The following is a 13009-nucleotide window of genomic DNA, read 5'->3' on the forward strand; positions in this document are numbered from 1 at the left end:
TGGTTTTAACAAAATATATAGTAGTAATGCAGGAACAAATAAAAAAAAAATTCTTTTTTTTTTTTGGTTTTTTTTTTTGTTGGGGGGGGGGGGGGTTGTTAGGGAGGGTATTGAGGAACGTGTTGCTGTCGCTTACTCTTGACGCCATGGATTATGGATATGGAAATAAAACAATGGCATATGTTCTTCTAGTATTGTTCTTTGATCCTCCATTGCATCTTTCCATGTGAAAGCCAACAGATATATTAGGCGGCTTGCCTTTGAACCAGCATAATGTAAATTGTCTCTCGTTTTCCTCATAATCTCCTAATTAATGAAGACTTTCGGTTCCGCTAATCCCCTAATTGTTTGGTTCTTAATTAATTGAGTTCTATGCAGTTCATGGATCAGAGTAGGATTAAATGACATTAAATAATTTAATTGATCTCGATCGTGTTATTTCCTATGGAGCTGCATGGAGTTAACACTTGCTACCATCTCAATTTCCATAGTTGGATGATCGCTTTGAGGTGATTAAAATGAGACGTTGAGAACAGTTAACTGACCATTGCAAAACAAAAAGGCAAGAAAGTATGAAGCCATAATATTAATTTGAGGCTTCGAATGCCGAAATCATTTGTCTAACTCGATGTTGAAAGGCGTACAAGATGCTTGAAGAAGAAGAAGAAGAAGAAGAAGAAGAAGAAGAAGAAGAAGAAGGTAGGCGGATAATGATGAATGGATGTATAGTTGTACAGTGCGCGTTAAAAAAAAATGCTGAGAAAAAGATCTGGCCGTCGGTCGTGTCAGGGAATGTACCGGCTGGCTGCTAAATCCAAAAGTCTATTTTGTCCTCCAGGCGGACATGGATCGTGGGAGATGCCACACTTTGGGCCTCTAAGGACACTTGGGACGTTCGTCGCCATGGGACTCAAATAGATGCGTGCACGATCCACTTGCCTCAAACGGCATCAGTAGCTGGATGACTAATCCGAATATCCGATCCACACACCCCCCCCCCCCCCAAAAATAATTTTAAAAAAAATCAACATATATTTTAATGTTCTCGTACATTACCAAAATACTAGTAACGATCATAATCATAATCCGACTAAAGGCATCGGCCAAGACTCTGATTTGAGATCAAAGGTTAGGAAAGTACTTTTTCATTGTCGTTACAAATTGGGTTTGGCTGATCAATCCTAAACGCCCATCCTTTCCACCTCGCCCTAAACGCTCAGTTACTCGAGTGTCAAGAAAAATTACAACACTTCTGTGCTGATCCACCTATCGCCTATGTAAAGGATGCATTTTCCACCAAATACATTTGGACCATATGTATCTTGCACGTTTCTTCGAACAGGCTGTTCTCCTTGATCCTTATGCTAGAAACGAAGAGAGTCAATTTCTGTCGACGTTAATTTTGTAACTGATTTTTTTTTTTTTTTAAATAATCGGTTTCATTCATTATTCATTAATTTGAAACCTAGATCTTCACGCTCTTATTTATATAAAATAATTATGATTTATTAAACATGTATGGGTATCATATATTTGGATATACCCATTCATATTGCCCATATCCCTAGACCAAACAGCCCCCAGTTTTTGTAGATAAAAAGGGCACATAAATTCAAAACAGATAACCCATCAATTTCGATATATTAATCAAACCAATGCCCCTTTTCTTTTTCTTTTGGAAAATTAGTTTAACTGATTCCTAAAATTGAGCGCATTTGAGAGGTAACATTTATAATGTGAATCAATATTTAGAAGAAAAGAAATCAGCATCGTCCCAATAACGAAAGAGGAACTCTTACTATGGATATATCGCCATCTTAGTAGCAGATAGCATCTTTCCCTAACGAACCGAAGGACAGCCTAGTCTTCTTGTCGGATCCGAAGCTGAACTTAAGATCGTCTGCATCAACTTGAGCAGAGGCACTACTTGTCGAGGGGAATGGGAATGAAAACACAAGCGCTGGAGTTGACCTCTTAGTGCCAAAACTGTAAGCAGGAACTGCAGGCAATTCATTTGGCTGAGATACCACCTCACTCGAAGAGAATGGCATGACGGAGGGTGTTGGTGGCTCTGACAATATACTGGACGAGGCGGATACAGGGAAGGCAAATGCAGAGCCATTATCAGATGACACGGCACGACTCAGATCGTGCCTCCCAACAGAAATTTGTGTCAAAGTCGGCCTTGTCCCAGATGAGTGTGGTGGTGGCTTCTTTGATGGCTCAAGGCCTGATTCACTCTGTGACGTTCTGACATGCTTCCCATTACTCTGATGCTGGGAAGGGTTTTGTAGACTCGACCTCTGCCATAAAGACATTAAGAGTTTGATTCAACAGAATATTCAACAATAGTCATACCGAATCAATTCAGCAAGCATGGATCCTGTTTCTCCATGTAACCAGATTCAGCTGGTCAGAAGGCCACCACATCACTAAGGCAACTCTACCCTCCGTTCCCTTCAAATGACACTACCAATCAACAAACTACTTCAAGAATTAATGTAATGGCCTCGCATGTTTAGTCTCTCTCTTTCAAGCTTAAAACTAACCGGCACACTAGTCCAACATGTGATCTATTACTATTCACAATATGTTTTATCCAAATCTTTCATGATATTAATGCCAGGTCAAACTCAGACATACATTATCATGAGATAATATTTTAAGATTACGAAGTCACAGTGTGAGATCCATCTAGCTCAATACGAACTGCAAAAGAATAACCTGATGAACCATGAAAAGCAACCACACAAGTGTAACATGATCACAAAGAATTACATACCTCCTGGAAACTTTTTAGTTGAGAAGAAGTACTCTTCAAAGAAAACAAGGACCCACTGTTGGTATCACTTTGCACTGTAGCATCACCATCGTTTATGCCAGGAGGTTGACTACTTGCGACTATAGCATCTTTAGCTTCTTTACTTCTCTCCTGGGATTCTACTTGATTCTTTGAATTGCCTCCAAGTTTATTTCCTTCAGAAATAAGTTTCGGATCAGGCAAATCAGTTTGCTTTAAAGAACCAAATTCTTCAGGATTTAAGAAGCTGATATTTTCCTTCAGCATAGCATGGGAAGCCCCTGGAGGAGATCTCTTCCACGCAGTAGCTAGCCGTATCTCTGCTGCCTTCTCTTGAGGTGTGGGCTTGCGACTATCAAGCTGCTCCAATATTCTTTTTACTGCCTGACTGCATGATGGGTTCACATGGGTGTTATTCCCAACGCCCTTTCCCGCATGGTTGCCTTGCTGTTGTCTTGAAGTACTAGCTTCACCAGGTTCCAGATTCTTCTGTAAATCAGGCAGGAGGCCTTGAAAGGCAATGGGCTGTTGAATTGGTGAAGGAGCATCTTTAGAAGGCTTAAAAAGAATAGACCCTCTTGGTCTGGCTTCTGAAGCAAGTTTATTTCGCATGCGACGGACTGGTCCAACTGATCCATAGCCACTATCAAGCACATCATGTCTTGATTTTACCTTAAAAACAGAAAAAAAGAACAGTAAAACAAACTACTCTATATATACATAAAGAATGCTACAGCAATTTGAGTCATGATAGTCGATAGAAGGATTGCAGCTTGGATACTAAATCTACTTCTATACGACTCATCAAAGAAGAGCTCAATCAATATCTGACGTTTCAGATAGGATAGACCACCACTGACTCTACAAGCATCTCTTACAGAGTTGACCATAGGTCGCTATAGAGAAAGATGAATTTTACAGAAGAAAAAGATCGCAATGTGTGATGCAACAATAATAACCCACTAATGAGTTATACCTGTCCAAAGATCGGCATTTGAGATTGCTTCGTGGAGATTGGCGAAGTGTTTAGGTACCTGCTATCAGCTTGTGACTGAGTCAGCTGACAACATAAAAGAGAAAATAGAAGCAATCATTTCGAGTGAAAAATGAAAAGTTACATCAGTTCAAAACTTTAATGAACTCACATATACCTTGGCCCTGGACTTTGAATAAATAGTTCTAGAATATGGGGTTCTAGGAAAATCATGCAGTCCATGTCTTCCTCTGTGATTTGGTGTTGTATAAAGATGTTTTTCCTGTGCCATGGCACCTGGCCAACAAGTTGATAACCGAGGAGAAGATGAAGAAATAAAGTGCTTTGATGCAAATTCATCACCAATTTGACGAGCACCTACAGAATAAGGAACACCACCCCGTTCTGATAGTCGACTTCCCATAAAAGCTCTAGCAATATCTATAGGTGATGCGCCAATTTCATCTTGCACCTACAGAATTCATTTGGAACAATTCAGCAAATATTGTAATATTGAAAATAAGAAGATGATAGTAAAGCTGTAGACTATTGAAACTTTTGCAGGCACATGCATTTGCTAACTCCATTACAATAACTAGAAGCTCATTCTGCAACAGAAATTTTAATCCTAAAACAGGTTATTTACCAACAAGAACATGCTGCAAATAGGACTAGTGAAAGAGTCATTATACTCACACTCGGCTGCGGGGAAACTGTCGCAGTTCTTACGATAGCTGTCTTCATATCCCCCTGATCTCGTTCATCTGCCATCTTTGGAAATGGGGCCAGCAAACCTCCTTGAGTACCTCCTGCAATGGCCAGGATTTCGTTCTTTTCTTGCCTCTCCACATCTGAAACATCACCGGCCTTAGAGCTTATTATCTCCATCAATCGGTTGATCTCATCTCTACATGGATTGAAGAGTAGTTATGCAGATGGTTTAACCACAACTAGTGACAAACTATGCTTGTGATGATGCATATATACTTGAATTTATAGATAGACATGTAACCAGCAGAGCATCTGCAAAAAATTTAACAGCTCCCACAAAAGTGATGTATGAAAGATGGATGGGACTGGAAGAGTTTTTGCATCTACAATAATGACTCAGAGATATCAACAAAATTTCTTCATCATCAGCAAACGTCTAAAATATGAAGCTAGGCCCTTAAATTATTTAGAACTCATGCTGTTCAAACTAAATACATATTCACTATAATGTCTGCATACATCAAATACTGAAGAATAATCCACAGGATGCTTCATGGACAATGACGGAAGGCTTACTTGGAAAGCAAGATAGGACAAGCTCATTGCTTACTAAGCCATTTGTTGCAACTTTTTGTACTGGAAGAAATAGGAATCAAATGAAGACTCTAAAGACATAAACAATTTTAAGTAGGCTCATAAGCAAGGTTTTCACTGCAATTTCCTCAATGAGCTGGCAGTTGGAAAGAACAACATATGTAGTAAATATTTCTCCCAATATTCTTTACCATACTTTATTATAGCAAATCTGCTGATAAAGACCGATAAGTTTCTACCTTTTCAAATAAAATCTTCTTCAATGTTCACTTGCAAGCAAATTCAACATTCTACTATTGTTACTTTCAAAAAGCAGCCAAATTCAGAAGGGAAATATTTCATGTAAGGCTACCATAATGGTGCATTAAGGGAAGAGCTAGGAGAACAAAAAATAATGAAGGGAACAAAAATAACTGGAGATAAACACAAAAAAGACACCAACGTACCTAGAAAAAGTTTTCCCTTTTATGAGCTGCTCAATTTTGGAAATTTGAGAATCATTGTCACAGCTCTTTGGCTTATTTTGTCCAAACGTGTCACTCTGACAATTTCTCTTTAAGCCATTCGCAGCTACTTCATTTGGACCAGGTCTTTCATTAGACTGGGGTACATCATTCTACATCAAAATGATTCCAAAAGTTCAAAATGGGAGTATGTAAAGATGAAGCTACAACATTATTTCTCATTCAATGCACTTGGACAGTTTCACTGTAGCAATAAAGCAGCAGTGATAGTAATTTAACCACTTCTATATCACTATTAGAACCACATACCATAATAGCAGGAGTAACAGCCACTAAAGTGCTCAATTTTAAATCAAAAGGTTTCAGAGGCAAAACCAACACAAACTATATCATCAAGACAGTCTTCAACTATGACAATGTTTGTCTTCTCAAAGTTAATATGATTTGTCAATCTTTTCTCATTTTCTCGTTGCATGATTCCAAAACACTTCCTTTCTCACAATTACATTGAACATAGGATAATGAACACACCAAAGCAACCAGATTATAAAGAAGAAGAAGAAGAAGAAGAAGAAGAATATCCTGAAATAAGCACCCTTTGTTGCATGGTCTCAGTGGACACCAAGTCCTTCCTGTCGGCTTAGGTTTGTTTTTGTGAAAAAATTGTTGCCTGGTTCCACCTACCATCAACCAAGAAAAGAAAGAAACAAAAAAAGGACCCACTCAAATATAAAGGCAGGCAACAAACTGGCACTCACAGTGTATTTTTCATTGGCTTCAGCAATAGTTGCTACAACCCCGTCCAAGATATCTGTCAACAACAATGCTTACCAAGTTTACAAAATGAAATCTAAACTGAGGGAGAACACAGTACAAAGCTCCCAATCAAATGTTTATTTTAGGAAAAAAATTACAGGAAAATAATGTAGAAAATAAAAATGATTCCATGATGATGAAATTACACACTATGAAAAGGGACAAATCTGATGTTTTATGTACGGTAGGCTCCAGAATTGCTCTCACGTATGGAGAGTTCAGTTAAAGTTTAAAGCTTCTCTACATTCTCTTCTGCTACCCCCAAATGTCCATGCCTTGTCAATATTCAATAGTTTCAAGAATAAAGGACAGAAGTGAGTCAATTGAAAAATGACCAAGCAGTCACACTTAACACCCTACAAGCCCCTTCATTTTCAAATTTGATAATACTTACTGACAAGTCTGGTGCATTATTTCACCCTAAGTTCAAATGAGAAAATAACTCCTGACGGCAAATCTGCCTTCAGTTCTGAGTCGAATCAAATTAGGAAGGCCACATGTTTTCATGGATGCGTGGTTCTAATCTGTGGTTCTAACTTAAACTTATTAGTACTTAGAGCTCCTAATTCCAGCAACTCTCTAACCCATTCTCTATTTGATACACAAGGTTAACAGCTCTACGCATTATCTAATGTATGGATGAAGAGCTTATGAAAAGCTTTGGAAATCTTTCAAACACCTGACGCAATCTGGCAGCCAGACTCGATCCTAAGAGACTTGATCACAAATTGACGGTTATCACCTCTCTACTCATCTCTTCTTTCATTGCAGTGATATACCTCACTCTACCCTGATACAATTTGCAGTGACCACATCTCTTCTATACAATTTGCAGTGACCACATCTACCCTGATAAATACCTCGTATATACCTCACTCTCTGGTGATAATCGTTAAACTTAGTTACCTCCCAAAAACCCTCCTCCTTTTGCGGTCTATTGGATACTGGAGTTGTTGTCATTAATCTTGAGAGATTTTCAATAACTTATCGACATTGTAAAGATTTTAAGAGCAAGAAGCAGATTAAGGAGGAGAAAATTACTAATGCTCGGAGAGTAATTCGTGTTTCATGTATCCAACATTACGCTAATCATTTAACAATTTGACTGGCAGGAAGATCATGAAAACAACCCCCGGAGTTGCTTACCTGGATTTTCAGAAGGGGGAGGAAGTGCGGCGGTGATTTTGGAGAAGAAAGGCAATAATTTGGTGGCGCCGCCAGCTACAAGGCGGTAGGCAGGGTCGACGATCTTGGAAAACCATCCTCCGGTGGCGGCGCGGCTGGGGCGCAGCTGATTCGTAGGAGGACGAGCATAGGGAGTGGGCTGGGACTTCCTCGTGGACGGTTTTCTAAGCTTTCCCCCGGCGCCTCTCTCACTATCACCGTCTCCGTACAGGGACGTCGTTGTCGTTTTGGACTCCATTCTCTCAAGCTCTAGCACCTCTAGGATGTTGGGTGCGGTGGGGCAGGGGTTTAATTTGTTAGCTTGATCTGCTTTGTATTATTATTTTATTAAGCCCTAATTATACATTATTATTAGTAGAAAAAGAATAGAAACCTACTTCAACTGCACCCCATCTTCCACCACCAACTCCCCCCCCCCCCCCCCCCCCCCCCCCCCCCCCAAACACACACACACACACGCAGCACTCCCAAACATGAGTAGTCAGTCAGCCGTAGGACGAGGAAAGCGTAAAGTCCAGAGTCACTACTGGTAGTGGTGGTTTTTCACCCCAAGTGGGTCCGCCTAAGAATGCGTTGAATTAATTGAGGAAAAATGGAGAGATCTGAGCCGGTGATCCGAACATGTGAATTATTGTTGTTGGGTCCCCGCAGGATGGAAAGTTCTTTCCTACTTTTCTTGTCATTCTCCAATCTCCATCCGCACCTCCTTTTTTTTTTATTCATTTTTTTCATTCGGGGGAAAATAAGGAGAGGCAGGGGTATATTTTAATTAAGGGTTTGTTTGGATGGTGAATTTTTTAAGTATTTATAATAAATTTTACTATAACTGATTTTTGGCCAAGTTTGTCTCCCAATCCAAAAAAATCATCAAATTTTTTAACTTACATACTTCAAAATGCCTAATACACAAAAAAAATTTTGCTTTCTCTTTTCTTCTTCTTTCTCCCCCATCCCAACCCACCACCATCTTTGTTCTCGGCCACCCCTCCGCTGCCAATTCCCGCGCCGGTCACCTCTGCCAGCTCTGATTCTAGTGCTAACCTTCTCATTTTTTTTCCCTTTCTCCCTCTCCCCATCTCCTCCCCTCCCCTCTCTTTCCCCCACCACCCTCCCTCTCCCCCTTTGCCCAATCTAGTCCTCCCCTCTTTTTTTTTCTTTCTTCCTCTCCCCCTCCCTCTCCCCCTCCCCTTCCCTCCCCTCCCCTCTTCCCCTCTGCCAGATCTAGTCGCGTGACCATATCGCAGCCAGGGAAGAGTGAGGGTGGCAGGGGAGGGAGAGAGGGAGAAGAAAAGGGAGGAGAGTGGGAGAGGAGAGGGGAAGGGAAAAGGAGAAAAGGGGGAGAGAAAAAGCAAACAAAAAAAAAATTCCATGGTTGTTGGTTCTTCTGGTGCCAGGAGGGGGAAGGGGAGGAGAGGAAGAGAGGGAGAGGGAGAATAGGGGGGAGAGAAGGAGAAGGAAAGGCGGGAGGAAGGAGGAGAGGAAAAAAAAGATAGAGGATAGTGGGTTGAGATTGGGGAGGGGGAAGAGGAAGGAAGAACAATGAGGGGAAAAGGAAATTAAAAAAATTTTGTGTGTTTTTTTATATATTGATGTGTGTATATTAAAAACTTTGTAAACAAAATTGTCAAAAATTTGTCTATCAAAAATTGGACCAAAAATTATCGTTAGGAAAAAAAAAAAAAAAAATTGGACCAAAAAAAGGGCATCCAAACATGCCCTAAGTTCTAGGGAAGATTTCATCATTTCATGTAAGGTACAATTTTCATAATCACTTTTAGGTGTGAATTAATCTGAAAGATTATTCTTTTTTTTCGTCTTTAGCAACATAAACCTAATTCGTGACACACAAATTGCTTGCGATGCACTTCAACTAGTCCATTCTTGAATGAATGCAGTCATCGTTTTTTTTTTTTTTTTTTTGATAAAATGAATGCAGTCATTGTTCATCTTCAAATGAAACGCTCTCCTGAATTGAATGGGAGAGCATAGTCCTCTCTCTAAAAGTTTTTAGTCCACCCACGGAGTAATAGCCTTTGGAAGGGAGCTAGGAGAAAATTTCTGGAATGTCCATCGGGTACAAAGTAAATTTGGAATTGCTAAAAGGGAATCAGGATGCCAATTGAAGAATCAGGATGCCTTATTTCTATTTTCTGGAATCATAAGTTAGGTAAGTTCAGGGACTGACTCAACTGGCAAAATTAGGATTTCTTGCTGTTATACCGGGCTGAGAAGCTGTGACAAAATGTATCTTTTTTCCTCGATGAATGAAAATCAGAATTTTCAAGCTGCTTTTATGAGATTTCATAATTAGACTTAAAAAAAGTTCTTTTGGAACAAAATGACGTGGTCTCAGATGAATCTGCAGTTCCTTTTATTGGTTACACTTGCACCGTATTATGCCTCATGCATCTAGGATATGATGCATTTTGCAAGTGCTACGCTCTCAAACCGTGAGCTTTTTTGCTTGGATGAGAATGCTCGAGGTTATGGTATTGAAGGGAAGGCAAGACTTTATGAGCTATGTGGGAAAAAACCATGCCTGGAAGTTTAGGATGGCTCAACCACCGTGTCCCCAGCCGGTAGATGCACATTTCTGAATCCAGGTACAGAGCTTCAAATATGTATGTGGTATATTAAACTTCATTTTGGCAGATTGAACATTGCATCTCCAGCTACTTGACTAGATACTATCTGCATTTTCTGTCGGTATGGATAGACACCTCTACAGTATAACGTAACCATCCGTTGCCAACTAATGTTCAGGATCCAATGACTGAATGAGGGGAACGTGCAACAGCCTCTTTAAACATGATACCATTTTTCTTCTATTACATTACATGCCGCTTCTTTTGCACCTTATATCGCTAAAGTCATGATGATATTCCTGATTTCCTGTAGCTGGAAGACTTTCTAGCTCCTCAGGAGCCATCACAAACGCAAATGGACCAGAAGCATCGCCACGGAACTATGAGAAGGTCCTACCGAAGAAAATGATGGACATCTCTTTTTTTTTTCCCCATACGTTCTTCTTCACCTAGATTTGGCAGACAATGCAGCAGAAAAATGATCAAAGGATACTTAAGTGACGAGTATTATAGTGTTCAACTCTTTTCTCTTACTGGGGAGCTTACAAGCGTGCGGAGCAAAATTAGTTTGTCCATAGAATAGTGAAAGCTGATAGCTAGACCCTAAATCCCAGTTCAACGAGTACGAATATTCGTTAGGTGACCATGAGGTTCCTTTCTACTTTTCTCTTGTAAGTTTTGAGGTCTCCCTTTAGACATGTCTAATAAAGATTGAATTCTACAGACATCTGGAATGGTGTTTTTATCTCAAAAATTTCCTGGACGACTCAATTACGTATTTACAGGCACTAAGGCTTGGATAGGATGCGGATTTAAGGAATTGAGAGCCGGTTTTTCCCCTCCCATTACGGCTAGGGTATCCATAAGATGCAAGTGATAGGCAATAATGTTTAGACTCCAAAAAGCTGTAATTTTGATGTATTTTAAGCAAACAAAGTTGAATTAGTAAAATGGAGTAAATTCTTCTCTACGGTTCATGTGTACAGGTAGCTAATTAACTTGAAAATTGGCCTTCAACACAATCCAGCATTTAACCAGTAACTTTCCTAAATCTTCAGATTGATTGGAGTAAAAATATGGACAGATCATATTTATGGTGCAGATATGCTGGCTTTAAGTTGAGAATTAAGATTAATACGACCTCAAATCAAAATCTCAAAAGCCCAAAGTAGAATGTCGTTAGGTGGAAGGTCATGACAAGCAAATACCATCCCAAGGCAAAAGGCAGGAGCTGAAATGACACATTTTCAATGAGGGGATAATTATAGCTCCTAGATCCTTTGGTAGTAGCAGTGCTACACTGATAATTGATGAAAGAAAGAATCAAGTTCCACATTCCAATGGTTCATGAATTAGCCAAGCTTTTGGTCACACCATAACACATGACACGTCCTTTCCTTTGAAATTTGATCTTCTTGAACTACATCCCTGAGCCATAGCCAGTTGGTTTGGCTCCACAGATTTGGAGTTACCCCCGAAAAACATGGAATGGTTGAGCTGAGTGGCCAAAAGCCGTCCATTTTGCCAATCGTTTTCACATCATTACCAGCACATTCATTATTATTCATCCCTACAATCACAAGGGTAATATGTGTATTACAAATTTACACGGGATAAAAGATCTTATGTAAATCACTTTTATCTCGTAATTCAAAAGAATGGCACTCTAATTCATAAATTACCCTCGAAGTGTTACTTACAAGTTGTATCACGAGGTTCCTAATCTTTAATCTATTCATCACTTTTCAGTTCAAGCTAATTCTGCATTTTCTGCGTTTTGTTACTGTTGTTTGCATGATTAAGGAATAGAGGCACTGCCTAAAGGAGCAACGGGTAATGCTGGTGGGCATTGGCATTGTTCTCTTTCTGTCTTCCCCGCTAATTTTTTTGTGAATGGTCAGGGTTAACGATGCGATTGTAAGAAAGTGCTGCATCTAAGGTCTATTCAATGGTCTATTTAGTGCCAGCCTGCACTGCAGTATTCATAGTGCTATTGATCATCAAAAAATGTAACATGCTCCCAACCTTTTCTTTTTTCCCCTTTAACTTCCTTTTCTTTTTTCTTTTTTTTTTACGGTACAAAGTGATTTGAACCCTGAAATTGATTCCTTGATTCCCCCTCAAAACGCCAAATGCTCTTAAGAATTGTACTTAGTTTCCTATGAGTTCAACCCTCATATTGCTCTTCAGCCTACCTCATCATGTTAAGAAAATGGGACAGAGTCAATGATGTGCCACAGGATCAGTATTTAGAAAGTATTTCCTAGTTGAGGCATAATTATAAACTGATGTGAGTACAGGGTCTATTAAACTGAGTTAGATGTGGACACGTCTAACATGCATGAAGTCTTCTGGTTTGCCTAGTTCGAAGTCAAGAAATTGTCCCCAAACATATTGAAGGACTTGAAAATGAAGATTGGAAGCGTGTTCATCTCATTCAAGTGGTGGAGGAGTCACATTTAATGCCGGAGTTATATTGATGTCTAAGGCTTGAATCATTATGTTATTTTATATTATTTTAATGATAATTTAGTTATTAGTTAGTAGTGAAATAAGAGGCCAAGTTAAGTCTCAAGTTAGGGCCGAAATAGGGTTTCCATGTTTAGTTAGAAAATTGTGTCTTGTTTAATCTTTTTCAAGTTGAGTTTGGTTAATTGCGTGACTTGTAACGTTACAAATATAGCTCCTTGCAACGTTTTTGACAGTAAAGTAATAAACTTTTGAGAGATGAATTAATAAAAGTGAGTTGTTCTTCTTTTATAGAGTTTCTTGATGGAACGTGAGGTCCTTCTTGAACTGTATTAAGTATTTAGGTTGGATACTTGTGGTGTTTAAAACAAGATGATCACATATCTTATTCTTTCAGACCAATAATCAATCC

At 39.4% G+C, this 13009-nt stretch overlaps 1 protein-coding gene across 2 annotated transcripts; it reads right to left on the reverse strand.

Moving 5' to 3' along the window:
- Nucleotides 1–1714: 1714 nt before the first annotated feature.
- LOC113695085 (uncharacterized) lies at nt 1715–8243 on the reverse strand. Of its 2 annotated transcripts, none has more exons than XM_027214046.2 (8): nt 7505–8243; nt 6301–6353; nt 5525–5694; nt 4470–4680; nt 3952–4245; nt 3777–3860; nt 2783–3472; nt 1715–2303 (listed from the first exon to the last, which is right to left on the reverse strand). In XM_027214046.2, exons 1-8 carry the CDS (start codon nt 7779–7781, stop codon nt 1818–1820), a joined length of 2265 nt encoding a protein of 754 aa, XP_027069847.1. In that variant the 5' UTR covers nt 7782–8243; the 3' UTR covers nt 1715–1817. The 2 variants fall into 2 exon arrangements, with proteins under 2 accessions (XP_027069847.1, XP_027069848.1); XM_027214047.2 differs by having other exon boundaries at nt 6138–6353; nt 7505–8189.
- Between the last annotated feature and the right edge of the window lie 4766 nt (nt 8244–13009).

The sequence above is a fragment of the Coffea arabica genome, chromosome 6e, assembly GCF_036785885.1.
Source record: "Coffea arabica cultivar ET-39 chromosome 6e, Coffea Arabica ET-39 HiFi, whole genome shotgun sequence".
Classification (NCBI taxonomy): domain Eukaryota; kingdom Viridiplantae; phylum Streptophyta; class Magnoliopsida; order Gentianales; family Rubiaceae; genus Coffea; species Coffea arabica.

Coding starts and splice junctions, on each gene's coding strand:
- LOC113695085 (XM_027214046.2), bottom strand. CDS start 7,781: ATGGAGTCCAAAACGACAACGACGTCCCTGTACGGAGACGGTGATAGT. Junction 6,354..7,504: donor TCCCCCTTCTGAAAATCCAG/GTAAGCAACTCC, acceptor TGTTGTTGACAG/ATATCTTGGACGGGGTTGTA. Junction 3,473..3,776: donor AAATGCCGATCTTTGGACAG/GTATAACTCATT, acceptor TCTGTTTTTAAG/GTAAAATCAAGACATGATGT.